The 17,519-nt window shown below is 42.2% G+C and overlaps 2 protein-coding genes and 1 pseudogene across 2 annotated transcripts; 2 read left to right on the top strand and 1 right to left on the bottom strand.

Annotated features, from left to right (window-relative positions):
• The first annotated feature begins 1,436 nt into the window (after nt 1-1,436).
• Nucleotides 1,437-3,282, top strand: LOC124688449 (universal stress protein PHOS32-like). Its single transcript, XM_047222129.1, has 4 exons — nt 1,437-1,778; nt 1,881-1,990; nt 2,790-2,908; nt 3,003-3,282. The coding sequence occupies exons 1-4, from the start codon at nt 1,598-1,600 to the stop codon at nt 3,082-3,084; spliced, it is 492 nt and encodes a 163-aa protein (XP_047078085.1). The 5' UTR covers nt 1,437-1,597; the 3' UTR covers nt 3,085-3,282.
• A 430-nt stretch (nt 3,283-3,712) lies between these two features.
• On the bottom strand, nt 3,713-7,107 carry LOC124693207 (putative D-cysteine desulfhydrase 1, mitochondrial). Its single transcript, XM_047226669.1, has 10 exons — nt 6,835-7,107; nt 6,579-6,644; nt 6,268-6,462; nt 6,070-6,180; nt 5,587-5,678; nt 4,964-5,053; nt 4,774-4,831; nt 4,591-4,704; nt 4,238-4,335; nt 3,713-4,025 (listed from the first exon to the last, which is right to left on the bottom strand). Exons 1-10 carry the CDS (start codon nt 7,066-7,068, stop codon nt 3,821-3,823), a joined length of 1,263 nt encoding a protein of 420 aa, XP_047082625.1. The 5' UTR covers nt 7,069-7,107; the 3' UTR covers nt 3,713-3,820.
• Nucleotides 7,108-10,009: 2,902 nt separating this feature from the next.
• Nucleotides 10,010-16,531, top strand: LOC124693205 (annotated as a pseudogene).
• The last annotated feature ends 988 nt before the right edge of the window (nt 16,532-17,519 follow it).

Here is a 17,519-nt window from a genome sequence, read left to right as displayed (position 1 = left end):
AAACATTAGAGGAGGCACAAGAAGAATACCAGAGCTTTTTGGATCACGAGGCCATGGCAGTTGAGGCCATCAATCAGCCAGTGTCGTTACCACAGCTACCGTCGAAGGTAGGAGCATCGGAGGTACGTGAGAGACGGGTCCAAGATTACATCATCGTCTTCGCGAGGATCTTGTTTTTCTAAATGGTGTGTGATCGTATGTAGCATGCTATGGCATGGTATTCTCACCCAATTTGAATTGTGGTAAAGATATGAAAGTGCGGTTCGTGCAACCAAACAGCTGATTCGTATTTCCGTGCGTCCAAGCTAGGCTGGAAGAAGGCAACCAAATAATGGGGCTCACTTTCATATCCGGTGTAGAAATGTGCAACCCAGGTGACCAAACAAGAGGCTGTTTTTAGCCCGTGACCCATCTAAAACGTGTAGGAGGTTTTTCTACCTAGCTCACTGGTGCACGAAATCGGTCCAGACTACCAAATGGGTCCTAGTTGCACGTACATGATTCAGTGCATGCCTGCCCCTCTGCTTGCGCTGCGCTTGAGCTTTAGACATGCTGCAGAACACCCGCTCCCGATCCTGTGATTAAGCCCGTACTAGCTCTGACGACGAAGCCCCATCCACCAGTAGCATGGAAGGAGCCATCAATATTGATTTTAGGAAAAGCGGCGACATAACGGACGAGTTCTCGGTTAAGAGAGGTTTGACTAAGTGGATATTGTAGATAGTCTACTACTACTACTAGTGGTTTACAGTTTGGAAATCTGTGTGCCTTTGGCGTGGTTCCAATTGCTATCCAGGAGAGGGGAATCCTGTTCTCGGTTTTGTTTTTTTTCTATTCTAGATAGACTAGATTACGGGTGTGCTCAGCTTGATTGCCCTTTTGAAAGGGTATATACTTCTTCGGCCAAGTGGAAAGGGCACTAGCTTGAAAAGATCAATGTGTGTGACTGCGATGGTACTGTTTCCTAATATACACCTGACTGCCAAATCCGAGATGTAATGGGCTTCCGCCAAGTCACATTAAGACGACACCCCTGTTCGATTAATACATTTCTCAAGTGTGTTGCAGTGATTGGAAGGGATTTGGGAGAATTTTGACTTATAGATGAGATTTAATCCCTCAAACCATGCCAATCCCTGTAAAAACATGCGGCCGAAAACCACAGCTGATATGCGTTTATAGTTCCTGCCGGAGTTTTACTAAAAACTTGGACAAAGTCATTCCCGAGCTTTCCAGAGGGGCGGAGAGCCTTCTGGACACCGTCAATCTACCATCATAGCTTGCCTATCTGGCAAGGACCCAGCGGCCATGGAAAAGGAAAGAATCCGAGAAACAGTTCGTTCAAGGAACAAAGCCAATTCTCTCTCTAAAGAAAGAAATGGAATAAAGCCAACCTAGTCTACGACTTCGCCATCAACAGAGGGCTCTATTTTGCTGGAGTCCAAACCACCTTAAATACCGCTGCTTGGAGCACAATCCTAACCCAGAAATAGCACTACACATACACACCTCTCCCAACACATCTTCTTTCCTCCCAGCTCCACCACCTTCGTCCAGCTTTTCCTTGAAAACTCACAGGGTACGCAGACAGGCAGACATGGCGTCCGAGAAGCAGCGCACCATTGGCGTGGCGATGGACTACTCGCCGTCCAGCAAGGCCGCGACCAAGTGGGTGGTCAGGAACCTGGTGAAGGCCGGCGACCGGATCATCCTGATCCACGTCCTCCCCAAAGGAGCCGACGCCAGCCACAAGGGGCTCTGGAAGAGCACCGGTCCACGTATGTAACAACACCGAATTCTCAATTGTGTTATGTTGCTCATGTTTTTCTACCTCGCAAAGATTGCAGCTGACACCGATGCTTGTGTTTCCTGCACTGAAGCTCTGATCCCTCTGCTGGAGTTCATGGAGATGAACGCGCAGGCGAGGTACGGCGTCAACCCTGACAAGGAGGTGCTGGAGATCCTGCAAGCTGAATCCAAGTCCCAGCAGGTAATAATACCTCTACGACAACGACTGAATTGCTCATAGGATTACCCTGCGACGCACTCTGCAGATGTGGCTGAAGTGCACTTCTTTGTAGGCTCCCAATTCAGCAAACAATCTAGTACATTTCTAGTTTACTTTCCCGCCTAACTATAGAACTGGTTCATGTTAACAGGAGTTATGCATGCATATACACCTGAATTCAAATTAAATGCGGAGTAGTTTTTTTTCGCGGGAGTTCAGAAATCATCTGCTTTGTCAGAATAATTATAACCAACAAGCAAATATGTGTCTAATTGATACGCGTACAGGAGCAAATCTAAACTGATGAAAAGAAATAGTAGATACACCAGGTAATCATGCAGTATGGCTTGCCTAAACCTCACACTTGAGAAGAAACAGTTTACGAACATTACTTCTCCTATAACTTCTGCACAAGCCTACCTAGATCGCAGGAAATCCCTAAACAAAAAGTCAACAAAATAGTACTACTTAAGCACTTATTAACATCAAATTCTACATTTCATCTAAAGAAAACCCGATTTTAGAAGGAAAAAGTTATCCAGACAACTTCCGACTACAAAAAAGGAGCAGTAGATAAGAAATTATCTGCACAGTTGCTTCTGTTGCTTCCTTAACATTTTCCTGAGGTTACAGCCACGACGTAGTTCATGGTCCATTTTTATGCTTCTGAAAAAAGTGTAACATGGTTGCATTCCTTGAGTGACTTCAACTTTCTAGAAAAACAATATTCTATCAGAATGTGCTGCTAATTGAAACATTGATTCCATGTCGGCTGGATCAGGTGGAAGTACTGGCAAAAATATACTGGGGTGATGCAAGGGAGAAACTTTGTGAAGCAGTAGATGATCTCAAGGTGGACAATATTGTCCTTGGTTGCAGGGGATTAGGGCCTTTGAAAAGGTATCATCTGAACCTCTTCTCGATTAAATTTTGACTAGTCCTTGGCTAATAAATGTTTCCTCATATTTCTACATCTCCTTGGACCTCAATGCAGGGCCCTGCTTGGAAGTGTCAGCAATTATGTAGTCAACAATGCAACCTGCCCAGTTACGGTGGTGCGTGGACCAACTGCATAATGCTTTTGCTTATCACATCTGGAATGGTGGACTAATCTGTGTGTACATTGGTCTGTTAGTGTTCTTCCATTCTCTGAGTTTATGAGATGATATTATTTACGAGGATGGTGATGTTTGGCTCTGGCAATTCACTTTTTCAGATTTTTGGTCATTGTTGTCAACTTTCAATATTGCAATTTCAGTGTGTTTTATTTGTTATCTCCTACTGCAACATTTCAGCCATTTCATATTACTATGTTCACAAAATTGTCTATAAATTTGTTCAGTACTGCAGTTTCATTTATGTGCACGACTAGGCAGCCCCACTAATGCTGAATGGTTACTAGTTTCCGGATGGCATAACAGTGGGAAGGTTCCTTTTGTCTGTAAATTGTATTGGTTGCTTGCCAACGAAAGCCAGCAGAATTTGGGATCTTATTAGTTGGAAGTTGATATATAGAATGGACGCAAGAAACAGCCCTGCTAGGCAACTATCCGTAACATAAATACAGAATGGAAATATTCAAGACCAAGTTCTTAAAAAGTAATCAAGAACAGGTATTATTTTTGTAACTGAAAACAAGAACGTGTACCAAAAATGTAAGAGAAATGGTATCTAGACATGAACACATGAAGCTTCAATTCCAAATGGAATAAACATGATCTTTATTCTTAAATTATATCACTAGTACACAGCAAATGCTCTTAAGACAAATGAATGTCTGCAATAGTTGAAGATTTTTCTGGAGCATATCAATCAGAACATCTTACCAGTGCCATCTTTGCGTGGGAGAGATTCTTCAAGATCCATTCTGCGCCAACTCCCAGCCAAAGATGACAGCTGATCAACCTTATCATACAACCCAAGAAGACCACCTGTATGGATAAAGAGAACTTTTCGCCCTTTCCACTTTGCTGGATTGCTAGACATATCTTTCAGCATTCCATATACTCCCTTCCCACTGCAGAAAAAGAAATTACATATCGTTATTAAGAAAGATAAATGGTATCACAAAAAAAGCAAGATAAATGTCCAATCTCTTCATGAACTTGCTGGAAGGATCCTTGGTACTAGCTTATGTGCATAGAGAAAACCATTTGATATTTTTTTTATTTAGTGGAAAATACTAGCATACAGGATCACATCACATAAAAAAAGGAAAGTATTGCACACCTGTAGACTGGATCAAGCACAATGCCTGTTGCTGCTGCTATATCTTTAACAAACTTAAGCTCCTCCGTGGTGTTCATCGCATAACCTAAGCCTTTAGCCTGTCAAGCAGAAGTTGCAGTAAAGCACCCAAAATTTTCACAAATTCTACCAACTTAAAAGAATAGGATGAAATTAAATAGAGTTCCTGTGAAAAGAACAACAAGCAGCAAAAAACCAGGTCTGTGCACATACAAACATGGTAGAGAATGTGCTTATGTGCATCAACACGCTACAAATTTAACCTTTGGAGCCTATGGTCCCAAGATCTCTTTAGAAAAGAGTTACTATTAAATAATGAGATAAATTGTACTCACGTCTTCAATGGTGACAATATCATGTGAATCCAAGCCAGATTGAAGTCCATCAATTAGGCCTTGAACATAGTCATAGAAGTATTCGGGGTCATCACAAACAGAGAACGCATGGACCTATCCTACAAGTGGATGATTAGTGCGGAAACTTCACTGGGGTAAGAATATAACAAAGATGGCTCATACTTTTGCCTTTAGGCTACTCAATTTTGATCCTAAAGCAAGACCAGCAATGGTTCCACCACTGCACAAAGTACAATATCATCAAGCCGTAAAGATACAATGTCGCAATATTCAGGATACAGGCATGACATAACAGCTGAGTCCATACACATAACTACACCATAATAAGGAATACTGGGTGTTGATGAAATACCTGCCACAGGCAACAGCGATATCATCAAACTGAACATCACCAGATAACTGAATTTGCTGCTCAATTTCCCTTACTGCTTCAATATATCCCCTACATAACAGCAAGAGACGTCATATGTTACAAACATAAGATCAAAAATTATAGAGTAAAATATCATTTGCATAAGTTCCTGATACCTATTTCAATTTAACCCTTCTCTTCACAGCACATAACCTTATTCCTTTTTTTAGAAATGCATAATCTTACATTCATAACCATTCTCTTAAACACAGAGTGAGTATACACTATATTTTCTTCAGCCTATGTTGAACATGAGTCACAATTCTTAGTATTCTATGCTCCATTGGTTAACCACAGTATTGCATATTACCCAGATCTTCTTGCTTACATGAGGTTTGGTATGTTCAGTGCATAGACATCACACAAACACGGCAAAATGGGATACTGATGTACATTTGAAATAATTACATTAACCACTATTTTTCCGATGGACTGAGACATGCCAAAATCCAGGAATAACATTCATTAAGGAAACTCAAACAATACTATAAACATGAAAACAGAAAAATGTAATTGCAGCTTAACACTCAGAACCAGATATTTATGAATATATATGACAGTACCAAGTTCCAAGTGAGTTAGATCCACCAACAGGAATCACGTATGGCTTCCGTCCTTCTTCCACAAGCCTCTTTTTAAGCAAGTCAGCTAAAGCCTAGGACAAACAAGTTGATACTGTGGTTAGGAACTTCTTATGGAATAAACAAGCTTGAAGCATAAGAAACAATTGGAAAGGAAAAAATGATCAGTGAGGAAGTCTTAGTGAGCTGTAGCAAAAATGCATTTTATCAACAGGTATACAGAGAACAGGCAGCAAAATCGCTAAGTACAATGGAGACAAATGATGACACTAACAAATATTATGCTGAGAAAAAACACTGCAGCATGAGCTGGTTGGCAGAATGATATTTTAACAACAAAAAACATTAACCAGGCTTGAATAATGAATAGCATTTCACGTATGAACAAGGTTTTGGCTACACATGGGCTGACAGAACTATGAAAAACTCAAGCATTAACAGAGTACATAATGGGGGAAAACATACCACGCTGCCAATTTTCCCATATTCTTCTTTTGAAACAAGATCAATGTGCGCTCCCAGCAGTCTCTCCACAAGGAGATTGCCGACCAGACCGGGGTCCTTATCCACAAGAAGCTGAAAATGTCCCACAAAGACCAGGTCAAACCAACTGCATTACCACACATCACTCTACCAATTTCACCTCACAAACACAAAGATCACCTTGGAAGTACGCAGTATCAGGTAGCAATCAAGATTGAGATACTTGGCAGCCACCGCCGTCGCACGGCAATGGTTGCTCTGGATGCCACCGACCGTGATAACACAGTCCGCACCCTGCGCAACGGCATCTGACAGCAGAAACTCGAGCTTCCGGACCTTGTTCCCGCTCAGCTGCATACCGGACAGGTCGTCCCGCTACAGTTTCACCAAAGCTCCCGCGTCAGCATACGAATGCCACTAAGCATTTTACCTTCTACATTGGTAGTACAGCCCTAGAAAAATGAACAGAATAGTGGTTCGCGATGCAGCACCTTGATCCATACTTCCGTGCCTTCCGGCAGGTTTGGCAGATTCCATTTGTGGATCGGGGTAGGGAACTGTTTCAGACACGAAAAGAAATACTCCATGGGTTAATAATACACACGAGTAAACGAGTGATCAGTTTACACACGATCTCTGGTGGATTCGAACTACATCGGAGTCACCGAGTAATCAATCTAAGCCGCTTTGAGGAGGCCGCCAATTAGTCAGTAGAGCAAGTATGGGTTCAGTGCAGTGGAAGCTTACTTGGCCGAGGGAGAAGATGTGGGAAGGGGCGAGGGAGAGGTGCGAGGCCCAGGACGGCGGCGCGTAGGGCTTCTTGGAGAGGAAACTGCCGATTTGTGCTCCGGCGGGAGAGGCGGCGGAGACTCCTGCCATGCCGGTGGCGGCGACCGAGCTTCGCCGGCGGACGGCGGCGAGGCGGGAGCAGAGTGGGAGAGTGGAAGTGACGGCGAAGGGGAGGGACGGCCTGAGCAGCATGGGGGGATTGACCGGTTCACACGCACTCGCCGGCGAATGGCGGCCGCACCAGCCCCGCCGCTGACGTGTCGGGGTCAGTTAGCGACTGTATCTTTTTTTTTTGTGTGAGAATCTTTAGCGATATAAACATGAAAAAAATAATACCTCCGTTTGAACAAATAAGTGGCACGTGTATTCCAAGACGAACTTTAACCATAAAAATTGAGCAACAAAATATTAATTATATTATATGTATATAGTATCGTTGGATTCGTATTGAAAAGTATTTTTAATGATATTAATTTCATACAAACAATCTTTATCTCTTTGAAATAATTCGCGGTCAAACAAAAAACTCGCAAAACGAGGACGACTTATTCCTTGAAACGGAGATAGTAGTTAGCCAAATAGCTAATTATTAGGCCAAACAGGTCCCTCGTAAAAATATAAATTCGAACAAGTGTTTCCATGTCTCTAAATTTTTGCAGTGGTTAACTAAAACTTTTGTGACCAACCTTCTAAAAGTATGAAATGAAACTAGTGTTTCCATGCTTGTAATTTTTTGTAAATGGTTAATAACTGAAATTCGTGTAACTAATAAGTGACATATGGTACCAAGAAGAAAAATATCATCGTTTGGCTATCCACTAATAACATGTTGAATTGTCTTCTGGTAGAAATTTTCTTTTTAGGTGTTGACTGGTCATCCGAGCCTACCACACCAAATGGCAATTTAAAAATAGCAACAGTAGCCACAATTACAAAGACGAAAATATTACATCAAGGTTTAGAGTTGCTTGTTCAATCTGCATTGAACATTAGAGCTCTTATGTGCGGAAAGTCTCGAAGGAGTGAACCCACGCAGGAGAATTTAGGAGATCAAACAAAAGTGAATTTCAAGTGTCACCTACTCGTCGACTTTAAATTGATGAAGTTCCACTTTAGTTTTTTGGGGTCGAAGCCACCGCCCATTGCCACAAAGAGAAGAAGGACCTCGTGCATCGCTAAACCTAACTTTGAAGGAGCAGACGAAGTAGATTCTTACGCGTTCAATTTTATTATTCTACAGTTCCTGTTCTCGCTCGTAAGTGTAATTTACTGTACCACATGTTTCAGCCGTTCCATCCACTGAGCCGTGACGTGCTGAACCCGAATAGAACAATGACCTCGACGCCTTGCTGAACCACTGTCAATGCCACAAATAGAACAATGACCTCGACGCCTTGCTGAACCCGAGTTTGAAGGAGCAGACGAAGTAGATAGATAAGAGGAAGACATACAAACGTTCTACACTCTACTGCCTTGATTTCCTTTTATATGACGTTTCGGTCAGCAAATTAAGCTTGTGAAACCGCTTTTATAAAGGGAACAAAGGAAGTAGTACTTACTAAACTAAACATGCTTACAAGTTTCAAGTAAACGTGCTAAATGGGTAAGTTACTCTTCATATATACTCACTCCGTTTCTAAAAGAACTTCCCAATTTTTTCTAGAAATGGATGAATCCATAGCTAAAATATGATCATATACCCGTATCTAGATAAAGTTGGGAAGCATTTTCGGAATGGAGAGAGAGTGTTATTATTGTAATGTGAACCTCTGGACCTTTGAGAATCGATTTGGTCATCAACTAGACCATCAGAAAAGTAGTGATCCTTGACCATGATCATGAACAATCAGAGAAACAAAGATGCCGTCTCTCGGCCGCAAAAACTGGTTCTGAATAAATTCTCACCGTCTTCATCAGCGTTTTTGGTCCCGACGAGAAGACCAGAACAGCACGCCTCCATCGGCCCATCCCCAGGTGGCGCCGCGCTAGCGAGCCCCTGTGCGGCGCGTGACGGTCCCACCGCCCCACACCCTACCTACTCACACTGAACGGCCGGTCCCACCGCCCCACGCGCTTCACGGTGCCCACCCTGTCAGCGAGATAAGATACGGCTGCAAAACCCTCACTCCGGGCTGAGACGTCTGTCTGTTGACTCCTTGCTCCTCTCGCAGTCTGCTTAGCGGCGAAGCCAAATAAAAAACGGCTGAAAAACCAGGAGAAAAGCACAATCCTCGCTCGCTCTCCTCCCTGTCCGAAATCCGGAGCTGGGCAGTGGAAGCAGGTTGCCACTCCCCCGCCTCCGCCGCTGACCGGGAACGCTCCTAACGAGCGGCTCGCCGGGTCGGTGCGTTTCCTCCCCCTGTTCCTCTGCGTTTTTCTTGTACAAGATGAATTCAGTTTCAGGATTCTAGGGCGTTTCTTTTCTTGTGGGGTTGTTAAGTTTCGAGTGATTTCTGACCTTCTCCGGGGATTCGCAATGCGGCGGCGGCGCCGGAGGTTAGGGCCGAAAGGGGTTATTTTTGGAATGTTCCGTAGCATTTGCGTCCCGGGATACGATTCCCCCGACGGATTTCCTGCCCCCTTTTTAGCGTTTTCCTTCCATGTATCAGCAGGTGAGGGAGGTCGAGATTTGGGGGTTCAGGGAGCCGATTCCGTGGGCGCTGGTATATGTGCATAAATCTAAGACACCTATTTTTCCCCGTGTTCTTCTCATCTTCTTCTCTGCTGGGGTTTATGCGGATGCCCCAGTAGCCGCTTTCAGCAGCCGTCAAATCTCGGTATGCGTTTGAGTCCTGCTTCAAGGACCGTATCTTGAGAACTGACGAAATTGTTTCAGTTCCTCCTCTTTCCGCGTTCAATTTTTTTCTACAGTTTCTGTTCGCTCGTGGGTGTAATTCACTGTATATTTTAGTTGGTCAAGTTAACTTTATGTGCTAATAGCCGCTTCAGCATCCGTCAAATCTCGGTATGTGCGAGTTGTGCGCCAAGGCCATATCCTCTAGACAGACGAAATTGTTTCCAGTATTTTACTTTATTTTTTTTTCTACAATTTTGGTTCGCCAGGGTGTAATTTACAGTATTTTAGTTGTATCATTGAGCGTTGTGTGCTAATAGAACCAAATATTGTTTGCAGGGCTAAGAGATGGCGGACCAGGAGCGAGACGACATCCCGATGCTGCTCCGAAACGTGGAGCTCCCGAAATTCCCCCGGAGCACATCGATGTGCATGCCGATGCGGGACGAGGACTACGAGGAGGACACCTACGTGCCCCACACCGGCCCTCTATCCAGCCAGCCACCGGCCCAGACTGCGGCAGCGGCGGGCAATCCGTTTGTCGGCAGGCACACGCCGGACAGGCCGCCGCGCCACCCGCAGGTGAAGCAAGTCAGCAAGCCGCAGGCCGTCATGCCGGAGGAGGCTGGGGGGAACAGGTGGTCGCATGGTGGGGATGGTCCCAAGAACGAGCATCTCATGATGTCGGGGCCTTTGGGGCAATGTGATAACCCGGACTGCGTCAACTGTCCTCCTGCGTGCAAGAACAAGAGATACTTCCAGAGAGCTCCGCATCATTTTGACAATAAGGTGGTTTGGTTTTCCCTGCTACCTAAATGGTGTTCTAAATTACATGACTCGCTTCATACTTGATAATTATGCTTAGATCAGTCCACCATTTCTTTTAGTAAAACAACCTATCATGAGTACCTATATCTCATTTTTTTTTAATAAGTGATCAAGATTCTAGTTGAGGTTTAGTTATTAGCTTGTTTGTCTAGCTAGATTTTCTTTATACGATGATTGATACTGTCTAGAACCTTTATTGCTGCTGAACTGGTGTATTGATGTGTTTCTCTTTGCTCCTCTGAAGTTCCATAATATTCTCTATGCTCACCAACGTGGGTGGAAGAAGAGCATTGAGCGTTTACTTTCGTACATCCCGATCATGAATCCGCATGCCAAGATTGTTCAACAGTGGAATCAATTCTTTGTGATATCATGCCTAGTTGCCATCTTCATCGATCCTCTGTTCTTCTTCCTATTGTCCGTACAAAAGGTAATTGTGTACCAACTCCATTCTTTTCTACATCTTTTTTTCTGAGAAAATAGCAGGATCACTGTATTTGAGATAAGTAGATTTAGAAGCATTGTACGTCTGTAAGATTTAGGCTTGCCAGTCCACACCTTTGAGCATTATTTTTCTACTTCCATGCTAAACATTATTCTATGTCTGTCCGTTGCTCTTTATTTTAATTAAACCTCAGTTGTGGTGCTTGTTACTGATGTTGGGAGAGCTTGTCAGTTGTCAAATTTATAGAGTAGATATTCTGTTTTCATTTTTTAGCTGAATGATTTTTTTTTTGAGCTGAAACATGTCCTGTTGCAGTCTTGTATTACACCATACTTTCAACTCCATGGGTTGATATCTACTGTGGTGATAGTGGTAGGAGCAATAAGGTTTATGACATTTGCTGGGAGGTACACATCCTCGGAAGTCATACGATAGACACATTAAGAGTTGACATCTATTGGGGTGATAGAGGTAGGAGCAATAAGGTTCATGACATTTTTTTGGGACACACTTACCCTCGAAAGTGATATTATAGAGACAATAATCCAGTTGTTGTAGGAACTTGTAATATGTGGTGGTATCAGTGAATACTAGATGTTCTTGCAGTAACTCTGATCAAAGCAGACCACACTTATCATTTTGAATTGGCTTAATGCAGGATAACAAATGCATAGTGTTGAACTGGAAGTTCGCTACAGGGCTTGCCGTTGTGAGAAGTGTTTCTGATGCTATTTATTTTATGCACATGCTTCTTCAGGTAAGTGGTTAATTAGTTGTGATATTTTATAATACGAGACAAAGCTTCACATTTTATGAACCATGAATCAAGTAGGTACAAAATGAAATAATGTGAATGACATTTTTAACTTGGTATCCATGCTGAGTGTACTATCGACCTTAACGCTTTGTTGATTGTACTAATTTGATTGAATATTTTTTATCAGCTTGTTAATTGGTTTGGCATGCTACTAGTGTATATTAAATTTTGGAGACAATAGTTGAGCACTTAGTTCTTCCATGAAAGAAATATCTTGTCAAGTTAAAAAATAGACCACCTTATTTGTTACTTTGGTCTTGTAAAAGGTGATAATTATAAACATAAAGATGAACTTCTCTTTCAGTTCAGACTGGCTTATGTGGCTCCGAGTCGAGAGTCGTGGGAGCTGGAGATTTAGTTGATGAGCCAAAGAAAATTGCTGTTCATTATCTCCGGGGACATTTTTTACTTGATTTCTTCGTCGTGCTTCCACTTCCTCAGGTAAGTGCCTTGTCTATCTACATCTGTACCAGTGGTTTTATACATCGAGCTTCCTCATGTCACTCCTAGCAAACACTATTGTTATGTGCGCCAAAACATTTTGTTTTACAAACACATTGAACATACATGTCAGTTACGTGTGCCAAAACACATTGAGCATTTTGACTTCGGCTGTGCATGTTAGTTGTGTGTGCCAAAATATTTTGTTCTCAGACACAATTTGAAAGTAGACTTATTGAACATTTTGACTTACTTTGGTTGTATGTTAGTTAGGGAGTAGGCGAGTCATTTTTTATAAAAAAAATAGACATTTTGACATGACACTATCTATGCTGCATTCCTGAAATGTTGACCTGTAACCAATTATTTAGGGCATAGTTTAGTGACTATAAGAAAGCACAATAAATTCCATGCTGACACAGGATCAACGCATTTGAGCTAAGCTGATAATAACTTGCTGTTTCCTGATATATTTGCATGCATGCAAATTCCTTTGAAGCATTAGATCTGATTCTACGTCTACGGATGCTTCTCATCTGATTACTGTTCCAGTTGCTTGTCTAAACTGGCTTGATCTCCTTTCCAAGTTCATTGCCCATAGACAATCATTTAAACAGTTTTGAGTATTTGTGAACGATCTTGCTATCTTCATGATTTGTGCTAAAAAAAATTCTTCATTATTTGTTGAAGGTGATGATATTGGTAGTCATTCCTAGATATGTTGGGTTATCAACAGCAGACATCGCCAAGAATTATTTGCGTGTCACTGTTCTTCTTCAGTATGTCCCCCGCATCATCAGATTTGTACCATTGCTTGGTGGCAATCAGTCTGCCACTGGATTCATATTTGAGTCAGCATGGGCTAATTTTGTGATCAACCTTCTAATGTTTGTTATGTCGGGACATGTTGTTGGTTCATGTTGGTACCTTTTCGGATTACAGGTTAGTTCATTTTCATTTTCGTTGCAATTTGCACGCACATTTATGACATGTATTTGCAAAAGCAAATGTTCAAATTTAGATAATCGTAACAATTGACTTATTCACTTGTATTTTACTAGGTTGGAAATATTAGATGTTTTCATTGTAATAAAGAATGGTCGAGAAGTCACATCCAGTTGCATTCAGTTGTATATGCTCTGCATTTTAATATGAAAAAAATGAGATAGAAACTACCATATACCCTGCTCAATTTGATGTCTACTATGTGCAGAGTTATATCAACTTCCGTAGTTATCCTTATCATAAGTTAATAGAGTTGCACAATTAATATGTAGCAGATGTTGCCGTTAATAAAGACCAGTAGAGATATGTTAATATTATTTTTCTTCTGGTCATATTTTGTCACAGAGGGTTAACCAATGCCTACAAAATGCCTGTTCCGCATCCAAAATTCCATCCTGTGAGGTTTTTCGAGACTGCGGACGCGACTTTGATACTGTGGGGCAACCTGGGTTAAATTGGCAGAAGTGGTATAATGATTCTGCCTCAACATCATGTTTCAATACTGGAGATGGTTCTACTTTCAAATACGGCATTTATCAGGAAGCTGTTCTGCTGGCTACAAAACGCAGTGCTATTACACGTTATATATATTCATTATTTTGGGGGTTTCAGGTATTTGACTTCTCTTGCTCGTGTTCTTCCATTTCAATTAGGTTTCCCATTTGTACATTTGACATGTATGGTTAACACACTGTTCCACAATACTCTTCTGAATGTTTTTACCTTATCTTATCTCCGTCCTAAGCATTTTAAACCATCTATCCCTGACCAAATTTTATGTTTCTATGTAAATGGTTTAATTTCAGCAAATAAGCACTTTAGCTGGAAATCTTGTCCCAAGTTACTTCGAAGGAGAAGTTCTCTTCACTATGGCTATTGTTGGTTTGGGACTGCTGCTTTTTGCACTACTTATCGGAAACATGCAAAATTTTCTCCAGGCTCTTGGAAGTCGGTATGCGGCTATACCACGGGCTTATTTATCATGCAATAGTATCCACCTGTTTGTCAATGAACTCACCCTGCCTTTCCATGGAAACCTCATGCTAATTATTTCATTACTGTGCGCCATGGCACCATGCCTTTCCATGGAAGCCTCATGCAATAGTATCCATCTTTTTGTCAATGAACTCACCCTGCATTTCCATGGAAACCTTCATATTGAGCAGTGGAATCAACTATTTGTAGTAATATTGGATCTTGTTGTATGAAGTCCTCTTGCCTTTTCGTAGGAAACTGGAAATGCAACTTCGACGGCGTGATGTTGAGAAGTGGATGAGCCATAGACGATTGCCTGAAGAATTGAGAAGGTTTTCTTAGCAATAATTAAACAAATATTATTATTTACATACGCCTTGGTCTTTTACAGTTGTAACACAGACAACGGCCCTTTGATATTTTTTTATATATATTTTACATGTTTCTATTCTGCTTATTTTGTTTTTCATGCAGCATGAACTTGTTTTCTTGTACATTTGTGTTTCTGCTGTTTGAATAGAAATATTGACTTCCCAAATACTGCTCTTGTCAATTTTTCATGTCTCTTATCTTTAAACTTTATGAAATGCCATTTATTTTGTTCTGTGGGAACGAGTAATGTCTATTGTATTTTACGAACAATATTTAACAGAAACGGAACAATGATTTGGTACACGTTCCAAGTTGGCATGTAAGTAGTTAACCTCCATACGCAGGACATGTGCCATCTAATGACAATGTCCATGAGAACCTGATATGTGGTTTGGAATTTCTTTTTCATGTTGTTATAATCACTAGGTGTTTTACTTCTACACTTCAAAGATAGTAACCTTTGAAGTTATCTGAATGTACAGGAGGGTTAGACATGCAGAAAGGTTCACCTGGGCAGCTACTCAAGGAGTAAACGAAGAGGAGCTTTTAAGTAATTTACCAGAAGATATCCAAAGGGACATACGGCGACACTTCTTTAGATTCCTTAATAAGGTTCATTGTAACTTTGCTGCCATTATTTACATTTGATGAACAAAACATGGAAATATTAAATAAAATTGAGATAAACTTGAGATGTCCACTAAATGGGTGATCCCCATGTGAATTAGACCTTATATTTTTCCCTAGAAATAAGAGGTATGTAGTTAATCTGAATATGTTCAGGTTGTATGTTCACCTTAGTATCTATGCCTGCCTGATAATGACCTCCCTCTCACCTCGTAAAGAATCCCTGAGTGTGATTATTTTGCAGGTTCGATTGTTCACCTTGATGGATTGGCCAATCTTGGATGCTATCTGTGACAAATTAAGACAAAACTTATATATCAGTGGGAGTGACATCCTTTATCAAGGTGGCCCTGTTGACAAAATGGTTTTCATAGTGAGAGGTAAGTTAGAAAGCATCAGCGCTGATGGTAGCAGGGCTCCATTACATGATGGAGATGTATGTGGAGAGGAGCTCCTCACATGGTACTTGGAACACTCTTCAGCAAATAAAGGTCTACAATTTCTTGCCTGCATTCCTGTATTTATACTATATAGTAGTTCATAATTGTAACCGCACATGGACTGCGACTGTTTCAGATGGTGGGAAAAGCAGATTCCATGGTATGCGCTTGGTTGCTATTCGTACTGTGACATGTTTAACAAATGTTGAAGCTTTTGTACTTAGAGCAAGTGACCTCGAACAAGTCACTTCCCAGTTTGCACGGTTCTTGCGCAATCCACGAGTGCAGGGAGCCATCAGGTAGCCATTTGCTTTTCTAATTAACCATTCCTGCTTTACCAGAATAGAAGCTGAGTTCTACTGGAATTTTTTGGATGTTGAGGTTGTTGGTTTGAGTAATTATATTGCTGACAAAATATGAGTGACTTAATTAGTTTGCCATTTATCAATTTGATTAAAATTGCGAGCCATATTCTTCTATGGTACTCTTTAAAGTATCAATTTTCTGAACTCCTATGTATTACTCTGGTGACTGATGCTCGAACCCCAATGCTTCAACTGTATCCGACAGGTATGAATCGCCCTACTGGAGAACCATTGCTGCAGCGCGCATCCAAGTTGCATGGAGGTACCGTAAGAGGCGACTAAAGCGGGCAGAAAGATCAAGGCCGAGTGAAGAACCTGATCGTAAACCTACATGGTCTCATTATGCTTTTCAGCATGGGTAGAGAGGGTGATAGTCTGCCTAAGTAGGTACTAACTACCGGTTGCAGTTCTAGACTATAGCTGCTAGAAATCCTGAATTCCTTGTTGGAATGTGACCTGCGCGGTTAAAGTTTCTCGGCTTTCCAGTTCTCTGATCTTGTAGCTCCAGAGGTGTGAAACTGATCCGCTGTATATAGTGAGAAATCATTTGTTTTGGGCTATCCAGTTTCTCTATGCGTGGCATTATTTAGCATGAAATTATTTGTTTGTGAAATTCTAGGATAACTGCAAAATTGTGGGCCGGTCAGCTGCATTTAATTGTCAGACACCGTTGGTCGGTTCCTGAACTGGAACCGACGTTTGATGTTGGGTTTCTACAAAGAGTATTCAAATTGCCCCAAGTCTTGTGGAATGTTTGTAAGTGCATTCCTTACAAAATGTGAATTCTACATCTGAATTGACTTGAACTAAGATGCAGGTTTCCATCTACTAGTATCAATTTTGAACTTAATTTTTCCGTCTTGAATGGTATGGATAGAGGCGGAATGTATACATGGAAAAGAGGATATCTATAACTGTTGCCATGTATGACTTTGCTTTAGTTGTTCATATCTTGATTACAAAACTTTGCAAAGGTTGTGTTGTAGACAGTTTACCAGTTCTCACTGGTGATTTCAGTTGGACAACCAGACTGGAAGAAACAAGAACCATGAACCCTTTTCTGCAATGTCGAAATCAAAATGGACATGTACATACATCTTTACAGGCAGCACTACACGCTACCACTAATTCGTCAGATCAGGGAAGAACCACAGTGGCTATAGTATCTACTACTTGCGGCGGCGGTCACGGTCGTCGGCGCAGAAGCAGAGTCCGCCGGCCATTGTATCTACTTGCGGCGGCGGTCAAGGTCGTCGGCGCGGAGCGCGGCGTCGCGGATGTTGGTGACGAACTCGTCCCATCCGAGCCAGGAGCCCTGCACGGCCGGGTCGAAGCTGGCGGAGAGCACCCCGTAGGGCACGCCGAAGAGGAGGCCGAAGAGCAGGAAGGCGACCCAGACGGGCGGCTGCAGGTCGCGGACCCCGGTGGCCTCTCCGACGGCGCGCAGGGCCGCCTCGCCCGCCGCGGTGAAGGCGAGCGCGGCGGCCGGCACCCGCCACGTCATCCGCTCCAGCACCTCCTCCGAGTCGAGGAA

This window comes from Lolium rigidum, chromosome 2, assembly GCF_022539505.1.
Source record: "Lolium rigidum isolate FL_2022 chromosome 2, APGP_CSIRO_Lrig_0.1, whole genome shotgun sequence".
Classification (NCBI taxonomy): domain Eukaryota; kingdom Viridiplantae; phylum Streptophyta; class Magnoliopsida; order Poales; family Poaceae; genus Lolium; species Lolium rigidum.
Note: the sequence above shows the minus strand (reverse complement) of the source record. Positions and strands in the feature narration are given on the sequence as shown.